The sequence below is a fragment of the Chrysochloris asiatica genome, unplaced genomic scaffold, assembly GCF_000296735.1.
Source record: "Chrysochloris asiatica unplaced genomic scaffold, ChrAsi1.0 scaffold00037, whole genome shotgun sequence".
In the NCBI taxonomy this organism is placed as follows: domain Eukaryota; kingdom Metazoa; phylum Chordata; class Mammalia; order Afrosoricida; family Chrysochloridae; genus Chrysochloris; species Chrysochloris asiatica.
In genome coordinates, this window is record NW_006408555.1 from 4,903,044 (window position 1) to 4,916,118 (window position 13,075).

General features: G+C 51.3%; 1 protein-coding gene across 1 annotated transcript; it reads right to left on the reverse strand.

Moving 5' to 3' along the window:
* Positions 1-4,746: 4,746 nt before the first annotated feature.
* On the reverse strand, positions 4,747-12,690 carry ADAD2 (adenosine deaminase domain containing 2). The gene is made up of 11 exons (XM_006860291.1): positions 12,495-12,690; positions 12,270-12,401; positions 7,260-7,400; positions 6,881-6,925; positions 6,660-6,785; positions 6,417-6,567; positions 6,132-6,299; positions 5,594-5,823; positions 5,243-5,486; positions 4,933-5,053; positions 4,747-4,851 (listed from the first exon to the last, which is right to left on the reverse strand). Exons 1-11 carry the CDS (start codon positions 12,688-12,690, stop codon positions 4,747-4,749), a joined length of 1,659 nt encoding a protein of 552 aa, XP_006860353.1.
* Between the last annotated feature and the right edge of the window lie 385 nt (positions 12,691-13,075).

The window sequence follows — 13,075 nt, forward strand, 5'->3', positions numbered from 1 at the left end:
TGAGGTTGGCCCAGGATCGGACATTGTTTCGTTCTGCTGTGCATGGGGTCGCTATGAGTTGGTTCCGACTCGATGGCACCTGACAACAACAACAACAAGTTAATCTTACAGTCCAGGAACAGAGAACCTAGGACCATCAAGGGAGAAGAGAACAAGCAGAATGTGGGATCCTTTCCAGAGAATCAGTGACACCGGATATGGAGACAGAGATGAGGACATGGAGAGAGGGAGCAGCTGAGGACTCTAGACTCATGGTAAGAGAAAGGCTGTGTGCTGGCAGCCAGGAGGCAGGCTTGCAGAATGTGCCCTTTAGTTGTTGAAATGATTTTATATTCCTGAGTGTTTTTGTGTACATCAGGCAAAAAAAACAGGGAATAGAAGCAAATATTGTTGACTGGTGAAGCATGGAGGGGATTGTAACCATGGCAGTGAAACGAAATACGAGTGCAAAACTGATGTTCTCCCATGTAAACTACCACTCAGTTCACAATGTTGTTAAGTTTTACAGGAGCAGAAAGCCTAATCTTTCTTCCATGAAGCGGCTGGTAGTTTCGAACTGCTGACCTTAAGGTTCGCAGCCTGATCTGTAACCACTATGCTACCAGAGCTCACAATAAAAGCTTTAAAAAAAAAAAAAAAAAAAGCTGATTTATTCTGGTCAGTGTGTTCTTGCTAAGTACTGTCTATCTGGTTCCAACTCATTGGCTTTTCAAGACTGTAACTAGGGTTTTTGAGACTGTAAATCTTTATGGGAGCAGAAAGCTTCATCTTTCTCCTGTGGAGTGACTGGTAGATTTAAACTGACGCCCTTGCAGTTAGCAGCCCAGCTCATAACCCAGCATGCTTCCAGGGCTCCTTAAAATTACTTGACCATACACGGATCTAAATGCAGCACTCTGCTTCTGGTTCCTGAACAGTTATAAACCCGATCAATACAGACTGTGCAAAAGAGAGAAAACACTTTCACTGATCCTTGGTAAGCAGCACAGCATAATTCCTGTATGTTCCCAAAGCACAAGCCCTGTGCACATGAACAGGGGTCCATCCCGTGAGGACCCTGCAATATACTGCAGCATGGAAACTAAGTAGAGACGGCATATTTTGTTATATTTTCACCATAGAAACGTACACTAAAATTCCCAGCTTCTCCGAGCGTGCACGCACACGCGCACGCGCGCGCACACGACCCAGCTGTTTTCTCAGTTAAACGAATGATCAGTACTCCCTTCCCTTCTACCCAAACTTATTCCCCTCTAGTCTTCATTCCTGTCCTCCTTTTCTTTGCACACACGTGTGTGCTCCTGAAAGCCTGCCTTGTCCTCTCCAGCCCTACCACCAGCCATTACAGGCAAGCCTCAGTTAACTGAGCTCCGGAGATACTGAATTTTTACAAATGGAAGGTTTCCACGTATCGAGCAAGTCTAATCGGCGCCATTTTTCCCAAAGCACGCGTTCCTTTTGAGTCTCAGCGTCACATCCTCACACTATTCCACACGTTCTCATGCTGTTGCTCATTCCATACACGGCAGCATGGTATAAGGATCACTTTTCCATGCACTGGAAAACCAAAACATCCATGTGACTGGATCAATCGCAGTGGTTTGGAGATGAGCCTGTGCTGTCTCCAGGATGTATTCAACCTTAACTTTACCCTCAGCTCCAGCCTACAGCTCTCTTTACCTTCAGTGGCAAGACGACACTGGCCACCAGGAAGAGGAGAGCTGAGGACGCAAAGCAGAGCTGAGAGAGGGTTAGGAATGAAGCATCGAATCCTCGTTTTACAAATAAGCAATTGGAACACAGAGAAGGGAAGAGTTTGTCCGAGGTTACATACACGAATCCACCCGCAGCTCGGCAGTCAGCCAGCCTGCCTTGGACCCCAGCTGCCCTCCACTGGCTTAACCTGTGTGCCTCCCTCAAGAAGTCAGAATTCTCATGTTGGTGGGGGGTTTCCACATCATGACGAAGGTAAAGCCTTGGGCCCAGGGCCTGCTGATCCCTCAAAGGTGCCAATCCACTGCCATCAAGTTGGTTCTGAATCACAGGGACACTGTAGGAGAGGACAGAACTACCTCATGGAGTTTCCAAGAGTGTACTCTTAAGGAAGCCGACTGCCAAATCTTTCTCCAGTGATTGGAACTGCCCGCCTATTGGTTAGCAGCTGGGTTGTTTAACTACTGCCGCATCAAGGCTTCTACTCAAATATACCAACTGTTGTCTTTTCCTCCTACCCCACTCCCCACCTAAGGCCCAGGGGATAGCACAGAACCAGGTCAGCTATGGCCAGGCCAGCGGACAAATACGGCGGCCGTCTGTGCATTGCTGTAAAGGAGTTAACCAAAGTGCCATGAGGTCACGTGGCTTAGCTCAGCCACACACACTCACCTAGTGACAGCCAGAGAGAGTGGAAGGCTGGGCAAGGCTGCAGACGCTTCGTCGGCCAGCACTGGCCTGGCCCTTTCAGACGCTGTCTGGGAAGACAATCTGAATCTCCAACTCCTGGGAACTGCTCCAGGTAGAGGCAGAAGGGCCTCCAAGATCTTTAATCCATGGGCCCCATTCCCACAGGCCTCTGGGATGCCTGAGCCTCAGCTCACCAGCCCACGAAGATCAGAGGAGGGCGCAGAGTTGCAGAAGTGCGCATGCGTGCGTGTGCGAGCGTGTGAGCGTGCGCAAGCGTCTCAACGAGCACGTGTCCACAGTCAGTGGCGTTATCAGGGTTGGTGTCACCTCCTACCATGGTTCTCCTCCCCTTCCAGGCTATAATTTGAATCATAGGATAATATATGACATATATCATTGTAGACTGTTTTACTGTAATATCTCTTACATTATATGAATGCTGGTGTTGTATTATAGGCAAGGTCGGTTTGAACCACAAGATCGGTGGTTCAAACTCACTACCCGCTCCTTGGAAGCCTTATACAGGATCGCTATAAGTCGGAATGGACTCAACAGCACTTAACAATAACAGAACCAAAATTGCCCTGGGAAATTCTTTCTGCATTGAATTACACCATTATCAGTAACTGAGCGGAATCTTCTTATATTTTTCTTTGTCTTTAATGACTATTCTCAGAAAAGGATAAAGATTCACGAAGACTTGTTAGTAAGCAAGCCTGCACAGGGTTTCCAAGGCTGTAAATCTTTGTGGGAACAGAAAGCCTCATCTTTCTCTCAAGGAGCAACTGGTGGACCCAAACAGCCCACCTATGGTTCACCGTTCAGGGCTCATCCTATAGAGCCACCATGCTCTTTCACAAATACTACTTGCCACAATATTGTAGCGAAGACACCAGAAAACTTGACAAAATCAGCAAGTATCAAAGCAGGAGAATGATTTTGTAGCACATGCGGATGAAACCGTGTGATTTGGAGTGTCATTGTCATTGAGAAATAATGGCAGCTCTGACCAGAGAGAGTTAGACGAATGAGCATAGTGACTTTAGTCCTGTGGGTATTATTGTTACATGTAAACTGGGCTTACAAAAAATGATTTTGTTGTTGTAAATAACAGCAGGGGTATTTTTATAAAGAATTTTAAATGCCTTGTTGTGGTGCAGTAGATTTGAACCACAAGGTCGACAGTTTAAACTCACCAGCCGCTCCTCGGAAAGCCTGTACAGGGTCACTGGGCTGGCACTAACAACTGAAACGCTGCTCAAACAGCTCACAGGCAGCTGTTTCGGTGCTACCCTTCTGATAATGTACCCTGGTGGGGCTTGCTGTCTTCCTTGCTGGCTGAGGTTCCCAGAGGACCAGTATTTCTGGGGGCTCACTGTACCCTGGAGAGAGGAGAGGACCACAGAGCCTCAGGCTACCCCTATCCTCATCCCAAGCTGGGCCACATCCCCTCTGGACTAGGTGGGGTACAGCCAATACCATACCCTCCACATCCTCCCTACGCCCAGCCCACACCTCTACCCAGCTGATGTGGCTGTTTCCTTGCCACTCCTCCCTGCTCTGCCCAAGTCCTGGGAAACCTGGGAGCCAAGAAGCCTCCAAAGAGGACTGTGAGGAGATGGTCCCCCACCCCATAAGGCCCACTACATCCAGGGAAGTCCCTTCTGGCCCACACCCAAGTGGGGTTGGCATCCCAATTAAGACTACAGAAAGAAGTAAAGTGCCCAGCTGCTAACTGAAAAATGGTTTGAATCCATCAGGCATTCCAAGAAAGATGTGGCAGTCAGTGGTAGCCTCCTTGCCTTCCACACTGGAGACCCAGGTTCGATTGCTGGCCAGGGCACCTCATGGACAGTTGGAGGAGGCTTGTGTGGTACTGTGATTCCAAACGGGTTTCCATGCAGCTTCCAGACCAACACAGACTAGAAAGACAGGGCTGGTGATCACCTTCTGAAAATCACTTAGTGAAAACCCGGTGGTCCTCAACAGTCTGATCCATAACGGATCGTGGGGATGGTGCGGGACTGGGCAGTGTGTTATTCCATTGTGCGTGCGGGTGCCGTAAACAATGCAGAGGCTCCAGCTGAGAGGCCCCCATAGAATGATGTCTACAAAGGGCTCCACCCTTCAATCAATGAGCTCAGGGACACCTCCTGTCCCCTATCCGCGCAAAAAAAAAAAAAAAAAGACAACACACAGAAGTCAAAGAAACACAGTCTTTATTCACACCCAGATGTGCGGACCCTTCCTCCATCCCCACCCTCACCCCACTCCACCCCCAACAGGACACTACTCCAGAGGCCAGGGTCCACCTGGGCCTAGACATGGCCTGAAGAGATGGGTTCAGATTCTGAATTTGCCTAGCAGCGGTTTCGAAGGCCAAGCTCCCAGGCCCTGCTGGTCTAGGAGAGCAGACAGCTGCTGGCGTGCCTCCTGGTAGGGTCCGGCCTAGAGCGGGAGCAGAGCCATGAGGCGGGTCGCTGGGTGCTGGTGGGTGGAGATGGCGGGATGGGGGTGGGAGGGACTGACCTTGGCTGCCTCATAGGTTCTCAAGGCCAGGAGGTGGGGGTTTTCCAGAGCTTGGGCGGCCTGCTGGAAGGCCCTCAGAAAGGCAGCCTTGCAGAGACGGGAGGGAGGCCCAGGAGCTCCTCTGCGGGAAGAGGGCCAGCATCATGCCCTGCAAGGTGTGTCCTTGGAGGCCCTCCAAACAACCGCAGCGCCCAGGTGAGCACCAGGGGCCTGAAGGTGGCTGAGCACTCCACCTGAGCCCCTTCCAGCACGTGGGCCCTTGCCTGCCCGCCAGCTTCCCTCCATCCTGGCTCCCCTGTCCCCTTCTCACTCTGCCTTCACTCGCCCAGTGGTCACGTCCACAATCTCGATGTCAGAATCCCCCAGACTCCAGTTGAGGCTCAGGCCTTGGCAGGGGCTGGAGGTGGAGTCGGAGGGGGCCACAGGGGGTCCTGCAAACAGGTGCAAGGTGGTACGGACGTAGGGGGCCGGCAGGCACAGCTGCTCAGGCCCATCCAGGTTGGGTCGGGTATGGATGACCCTGCTTAGTGTCGGGGGATCATGGCAGGGGTCTGCTGTGGGGACAGAAGACACCAGGGAAGTTGAGTTGCCTCCCCTTCTTCTCTCCCAACACAGCATCCAGACCTCATGTTCCAAGCCTGTGCCCCCCAGAGCCCCTCACCCAGAACGAGGCTGGTGGCATACAGAGGCGGCAGGAAATGGGCCAGCAGGGCACCCCCCAACCCCAGCACAGCCCAGCGGGCCAGTTTGTCACTCGCTGAGAGGCAGCCCACATGGCTGTCACGAAGTGCAGGGGCCACGTAGTCCACTGGCTTCAGCTGCCCACGGATGTGGGCCTGCAGGCGGAAGACGGGGCTGTGCAGAAAGCTGCCTTTTGGGGATGACGGGAGGCTGCAGAGGGACAGAGGGACAGAGAACAGGGGTGAGAGTCAGGGCTGCCCCTGCTCCCCCACCCCCACCCTGCTTCCTAGGCCACCCCCATACTGGATGTCAGGGCAGCTTCCGGTCCCCCAAACCCCCCTGAATAGTAGACATCAGGGCTGCTTCCTGCCCATCCCCCAGGGTTCCCCCATACTAGATAACAGGGCTGTTCCCATCCCCCAGACTAGATGTCACAGCTGTTCCCCATCCCCCAGGGCTCCCCCATACTAGATGATAGGGCTGTTCCCTGCCCCCATCCTCCCAGGGCTCCCCCATACTAGAAATCATGAGCTGCTCCCTTGGGGGTATTGCTGACGTAGAGATGCAGGAAGATCCCCGGCTTGAGGGCGAAGGGGGGCCCAGGTCCAGGCTGGGGGGCCAGCACTGACCGCTCCTTACCCCTAGGACCCCCCTGTGTCACCAGCAGAAGCTGCCGGAACAGGAACCTGGGAGCAACAGACAAAGGAAGGGCGGGGCGCTGCCGTGTCCCCACCACACCTCCTCACAGGGCTGCTGAGCACCTGTCACCCAGCAGTCCAGCAGGTGGCCACCCCTCACCTCACCTCAGCAGGGCCCGGCGGGCAATCACCAGCCCGTGACAGTCATGGAGACACGTGCCTGCGAACTCCAGCCAGCCCATGTAGCAACTGCTGCCTGTGCCCAGTGCCACCAGCTCATAGATCTCCTTAGCGTGGCCCCTGGCACCCAGGACCTCTGAGCAAGGAACAGGTAGAGAGACACCCAGCCTAAGGCAAAGGACCCGGGCAGCAGTCTTTGGGGTGGTGGTCCAGGGCAGTGGTCCCTACCTCTCTCCAGGATAACCGCAGCCACGGTTCCCTTGCAGGCCCAGTATGGTGAGCTCTTATCTAACAGGCGGTCAAAGCCAGCGCTGACCACGGCCGCACAGCGCTGCTGGTGTGTCACAATGCTCTCTGGGCAAGGGGAGAGGGCAAGGGGGGGTGGCCACCTTTGTCACCAGGACCAGGTCAGGGGAGCCACAGGGTAGGGCTGGCTGGGGCCCATCTACCTGCACTCAGCGGTGTAAGTGGCTGGCCAGAGGTCTTGGGGGGCTCTGGAAGAGAGACAAGGTTCTGGATCTGCCCTCCACCCTTCAGGAAGTGAAGGTGCCACAGAGATGAGACCTTCCTCTTCCAGGACCAGAAGGCCCCCAACAACCCAGGTAGCAAGCCCTGTCCCCAGCATGGGTAGGGCTTCAAGGGGCATGAGAACAGGGCTCAGCACATTCCCCACCCCAGACGTGTCGTGCCAAAACCACCCCTCCACGTATGTGTGCACATGTCCACACACATGCATGTCACAGAGCTACCTCCCACCCCCACCCCCCGCAGGAGAGTACCTCCCCTGCCTCCTGCCTGTGGGGGAACACAGGGCCCTGGCCCCTCTACCTGGGTCCTCCAGGTGAGTCCTAATGTAGCGGAGGGCAGACACAGCCGCCTGCCGCTTGGCCTCTGACTTGTCGTTGGCATTGCCCATTGAGCAGACAACCCCATCCAGCTCCACGCTCACCGAGAAGGGGGGGCAGGGGCCTGGGGAAGGAGGGACAGTGAAGCGGCCCCCTGACCTCCACCCACACCGTGGGCCACATCTAGGAGTGGGTAGGACAGCTTCCTCCCCACGAACTGCTGAGGCCATCCACTGTCCACAGCACGTGCCTCATCGGAACTGGACTGGGTCCCCCAACAAACCCCTCTGGGGCAGGGAGGTGCTATGGACCTAACTGTGTTCCCCAAAACCAAGGGCTAGAAATCTCAGCATTCTATAATCATCCTGCATTCTGTGAACTAGTGTGTAGCAAATCCTCCTAAGCACGATGCTAACGAAGGTATCTGGTGGCGCTACAGGTTAGGCACTAGACTGCTAACTGCAAGGCTGGCAATTCAAACCCACCAGCAGAAAGCTAAGACAGTCTGCCCCCATATTCAGTCTCAGAAAAACTGAATCAGAATCAACTAGATGGCAGTGGGTTTCCCGATACAATGCTAAGGAGGCAGGATTAGCAGCAGTGATGTTAATGAAGCCAGACATCATCTGCAGGACTCGGTTGTATCTGGAGTCAGTTTCTTTTGAGACATGAAAGAGATTCAACAAGCAGACAGACACCAGAGGGACCTGCTACCACTAAGAAAGAAGAGTCACGAGTGGACTGTGTCCTCTGGACTTGGGGTCTCTGCCCTGGGTACCTCCTTGACCCAGCGGCATATCAATGACTCGGACCCTCCCTCAAAGCCTTCCCCTGGAGCTGGGGCCCTGAATTTACATTTCTGCCTCCTAAACGGTGAGAAGATGAATGTCGGTTTACTAATGTCACTTGCTTGTGGTATTTCTGCAGCACTAGAGACCGGAGACAGAAGGTCTGGCTCCATTGTACAAACACAGGAAGGCAGGCTCTGCATTTCTGAGGCTGAGAGAACTGCAGAAAAAAAATCAAGCCTCGACTTCCAATATTTAAGTATCCTAAGGGGAAAATATTGAATGATGCAAAGCATCAAAAGAAGATGGAAGGAATACAGAGCATCACTGTAATAAAAAGAAATGGCCAGTGTTCAAACATTTTAAGAGATAGCGTCTGATCAAGAGCCAATGATATTGACGGAAGAAGTCCAAGGTGTACAGAAGTCACTGGCAAAGAAAAGGCTCCAGGAACTGATGGAATACAAACTGAAATCTTTCACAAACTGATACAGCACTGGAGGCACTCTCTCAACCAAGAAAAAACAAAAAACAAAAAAAACTGGAAGACAGCTACCTGGCCAACTGATCGGAAGAGATGCATGTTTGTGCCCATTTCAAAGAGAGGTAACCTAACAGAATGAGTAAATAATTGAACAGTTATTAATATTGCATGCAAGTAAATGTTTGCTAAAGATAATTTAAAAACAACAACAGTACATTGACAGAGAACTGTCAAAGGTTCAGGCTGGATTCAGACGAGGACTTGTAAGAAAGGGTATCATTGCTGACATCAGATGGATCTTGGCTGAAAGCAGAGAATACCAGAAAGATGTATACATTTACTTTATTGACCACACAGAGGTTTTCAATTATGTGGAGGATCATGACAAACTATAAATGTCATGGAGAATGAGTATTTCAGAACACTTAATTGTGCTCATGAAGAACCTGTTAGACCAAGAGGCAGTTGTTCCAACAGAACAAGGGAACACTGAATGGTTTAAAATTAGGAAAGTTGTGCACCAGTGTTAAATTCTTCCACCATACTTATTCATTCTGCTCAGCAAGTAATCAGAGAAGCTGGATTATAGGAAGAATAAGTGGCATCAGGATTAGAAGAAGACTCTTTTTAACAACCTGCAACATGCAGATGTTACAACCTTACTTGCTGAAAGCAAAAAGGACTTAAAATACTTACTGAGTTAAATCAAAGACCACAGCCTTCATTATGGGTTGCACCTCAAAAAAAAAAAAAAAAAAAAAAAAAAACACAAAAATCCTCATCACTGGACCAATAAATAACATCAAGCAAGTTAAACAGAGAAAAGATTGACGTTGTCAATGACTTCATTTTGCCCAGATCAGCCATCAACACTCATGGAAGCAGCAGTTAAGAAGTCAAACACTGTATTGCACTAGGCAAATATGTTCAAGAGCAAAGATGTCAGTTTGAGGTTGGCCAGCAGTGTGGCAAGACCTGGGGACTCTTGGGCCCAGAGTCAGTGACATAGCCACAGAGGACTAGAGTGGAGAGTGAAGCGTCCAGCTGATAAGAAGAGAGGGCATATGCATAAGAACACCCACACGTGCAGATAATACCCACTTGTCCTGGCTTCAATGACTGGATGATCAGAGCTCAACCAGAAGTAAAAAGAAGAGGGGGGGAAAAAAAAAAGGTATTCTCATACAATTTGATGAACTTGACCTACACCTATGGAAGCAGTAGCTCAAGAGGGAACAAGTCCTTACAGCAAGAATCATTCCCACCTCCTCCACACACAGAGCAGACAGGGATGGGCAACTTGGACATTGGCTACCCAAAATGGGGGGCGGGGGGTTACAAAGGCAAGAAGTGACTGGCTTACAAGCTTTCAAGAGGGAACCTAGATCCAGAGGGCCTGGAGGAAGGTAGAATCTCCAGTGAGTAGTATTCAATCTGACTAGGCAGGGCTGATGCAATGAAATGCAGACGGGTCTCTTGTGATACAATAGTGAGTAATTGTTATCAGGATTGTTTGTGAGGGTCGGAAATGTAAAGATAGACGTTTTATAGCAAGGAGGGGAGTGATTAACTTTTCAGTTTAGGAGCGGAAGTCCCTAGGACCATCAAGGGAGAAGAGCAGAGAGTAGGACCCTAACCAGAGAAGCAGTGATGCCTGAAATGGAGCCAGAGATGATGACGTGGAGCGATGGAGCAGCTGGAGATTTTAGATCCAGAGAGGGAGAGAGACTGTGTGCTGAAGACCTGGAGGGCACGGGGGGAAGGATTGCATGGAGGGGGTTGTAACCATGGCAATGAGATGATATACGATAGAATGAATGTAAAACTAATGTTCTCCCATGTAAACTATCACATAATTCACAATAAAACATTAAAAAAAAAAAAAGATGTCAGTTTGAGGACTAAGGTGCCCCTGACCCAAGCCATGATATTTCCATATGCATATGACAGTTGGACAGTGACTAAGGAAGACCAAAGAATAGATGCATCTGAGTTACGTTGTTGGAGGAGAATATTAAAAGTACCAAGAGAACAAACCAATCTGTGTTGGAGGAAGTACACCAGAATGTTCCTCAGAAGCCAGGATGACCACACTTAGTCTCATGCTTCGGACATATGATCAGAAGGGACCAGTTCCTAGAGGACATCATGCTTGGTAAAACGGAAGGTCAGAGAAAAAGTGGAACACCCCCAATGAGATGGAGTGACCCAGTGGCAGCAGCAATAGGCTCAAGCTAGCAATGATTGCGAGGTTGGCACAGGACCAGGCAGCGTACTGATTCGACGATGGATAATACCTAACAACAACAACCATACTTATTTATATAAGATAATGTCTTTGTCGTTATGGATACACACTAAGATGTGTAGGGATAAAGAGACACAGTGTTGACAAATTCTCACATTAACTGTAAAAATAATGTGGCTATGGAGTCCTGGTGTGGCAGAGTATGATAAGCACTGAACTACTAACTGCAAAGTCAATGGTTCAAATCCACCAGCCACTCCTTGGAACCCCTATAAAGGATTGCTATGAGTTGGAACCAACTCAGTAACACTTAACAGTTAAGTTTACATATAAATAATAAATAGAGAGAGATACACACTTACAAAGCAAATGTGTCAGATGTTAACTGGTGAATACAAGGGAAGAACAGATGGGAGTTCGTTATAGTACTGTTTGAAATCTTTTCAAAAGAAAAAAGAAAGATTATGACTTAAAACCATGTAAAAGAGGGCACCGGCAGTGGCTCAGCACTGGCTCACTGTGTATGTGACCTCTTTGGTCTCAGTCTTCCCACCTGCAAGATGGTGGTAAGAGTGTCATCCCCACCTCACAAGTCTCTGTGAGGAGTTGATGAGTTACCATGCTGGAAGCCTTCAAACAGTGCCAGGCATGTCATCCCAGACTCCAGGGCTGGTTAGGATCGTCTCTTTCTGAGCCGTTCATTTGGGGCTTTCTTACCAGCTGGTCCACAGAGTTTTCAGAAGTAGAACACGGGGCCATTTTCCCAAGGTGCCTCTGGGTAGACTTAAGCCTCCAACGTTTTGGTTAGCAACCAAGCACCTCCCAAGGATTTGTTGGGGTTCTCTTTTAAAATAACCCACTGCCACAGACTTGATCCAACTCACACCAACCCTGTATAAGGTCACTGAGGCTGTAAATCTTCACAGGACCAGAAAGCCTCATCTTTCTTCCTTGGAGCGTCTGGTGGACTCAAACCGCTGACCTTGTGGTTAGCAGTCCAAAATGTAACCCACCATGCTGCCAGGACTCCTTTGAGTGGCTCTTTGTTGTTGCTCTTAGGATGGTTAAAAATGTTGCTACTGTTGGAGCAATGATTCCTTTACTATCTCCTAAGAAACTGGCAGGAGCCTGTTGGAAGCCTGAACTTAGGACCTGGGGTATTGCTTTGTTTAAGCTGGTGGGTTTGGGATTGCATTTGATGAAGGAGAACGGGCATGTGTTGTCCTCCTTCAGCTGTCTCCAATACAGGACCCACACAGTGTGCGCTCTGACTGGGTAGCTCGGGGTATGGGTATGTCTCTTCACCTCTGATAGTGACTAGTGTACAGCTCACAGGGAGTCTATTCATGGCCCTTCACTTCCTGTGGGGTCCGCTGGTCATCAGGCGGTCACCCGGCCCAGAGACCAGTGCCCACCTCCCACTCTGGTCCCGTGACCCAGCCCATCACTTCACACCGGTAGCCAGATGCCCACCTGCCGTTGGGTCCTCTTGGAAGACGAGGGAGGCACCCTGGCTGGCCGCGTACTGCGTGAGCAAGGCCACGGCCTGGCCCGGGGGCGGGTCTCTGAGCTGCCTGGCCGTCGTCCCGAAGTCCCTGGTGGGTCCTGCGAGGAAGAAAGACACCCCGAGGAAGTCCCCCACGACTGCCGGTCCGGGCTACACCTGCCCCACCCGCTCCGGTCCCCAGCCCGGCCCACCGTCCCCCGTCGCAGAGGCCTGTGGCAGTCTGCCACCAGCATCTTCCTCCACGCTGAGGTCCTCCAGGGGATCTTGGCTTTGAGAGGCCGAGGGCCGCCAGGGCTTGGGCCCAGGGCGGGTTTTCAGTGATGCTGCCAGGCGGGGCTTCCTGTGACCACTATCGCCACCCTGAGGCACGCTGGCCCGAGAAGCCATGACTAGACTCGAGGTCAAGACGGTGCGGACAGTCAGATTTTGCGCTGCGCATGCTCTTTTACACACACTGAGCGGCTCTGGAATAAGCACGCGGCGCATCGAGAGTTCCGCCCAACTGCCCTGCCAATGGAAAGGCCAATTTCTAGAGCAGAGCATCTCTAGCCCCGCCCCTGCCCTCCTAGCCAATGGAGAGGCTTGTCTCTAGGGCAGAGCATCTCTAGCTCCGCTCCCACTTGCCCAGCCAATGTAAAGGCCTAGTTCCGGGACAGGCACCCTCGTGTCCCCCCTCTCCACAGACATGGCCACCCACCCACCCACCCAGTCCCAAGCAGCTGCTTCTTGAGACACGCCCTCCTGCCAAGCCATGAGACGATACCGGTCTTGG

Excerpts from the sequence above, each read along its gene's own strand:
- ADAD2 (XM_006860291.1), bottom strand. The coding sequence starts at position 12,690 with ATGGCTTCTCGGGCCAGCGTGCCTCAGGGTGGCGATAGTGGTCACAGG. Across the intron at positions 6,568-6,659 it reads TGCGGTTATCCTGGAGAGAG|AGGTCCTGGGTGCCAGGGGC; the intron begins GTAGGGACCACT and ends TTCCTTGCTCAG. Across the intron at positions 5,824-6,131 it reads GGAGCAGCTCATGATTTCTA|CCTCCCGTCATCCCCAAAAG; the intron begins GTATGGGGGAGC and ends GTCCCTCTGCAG.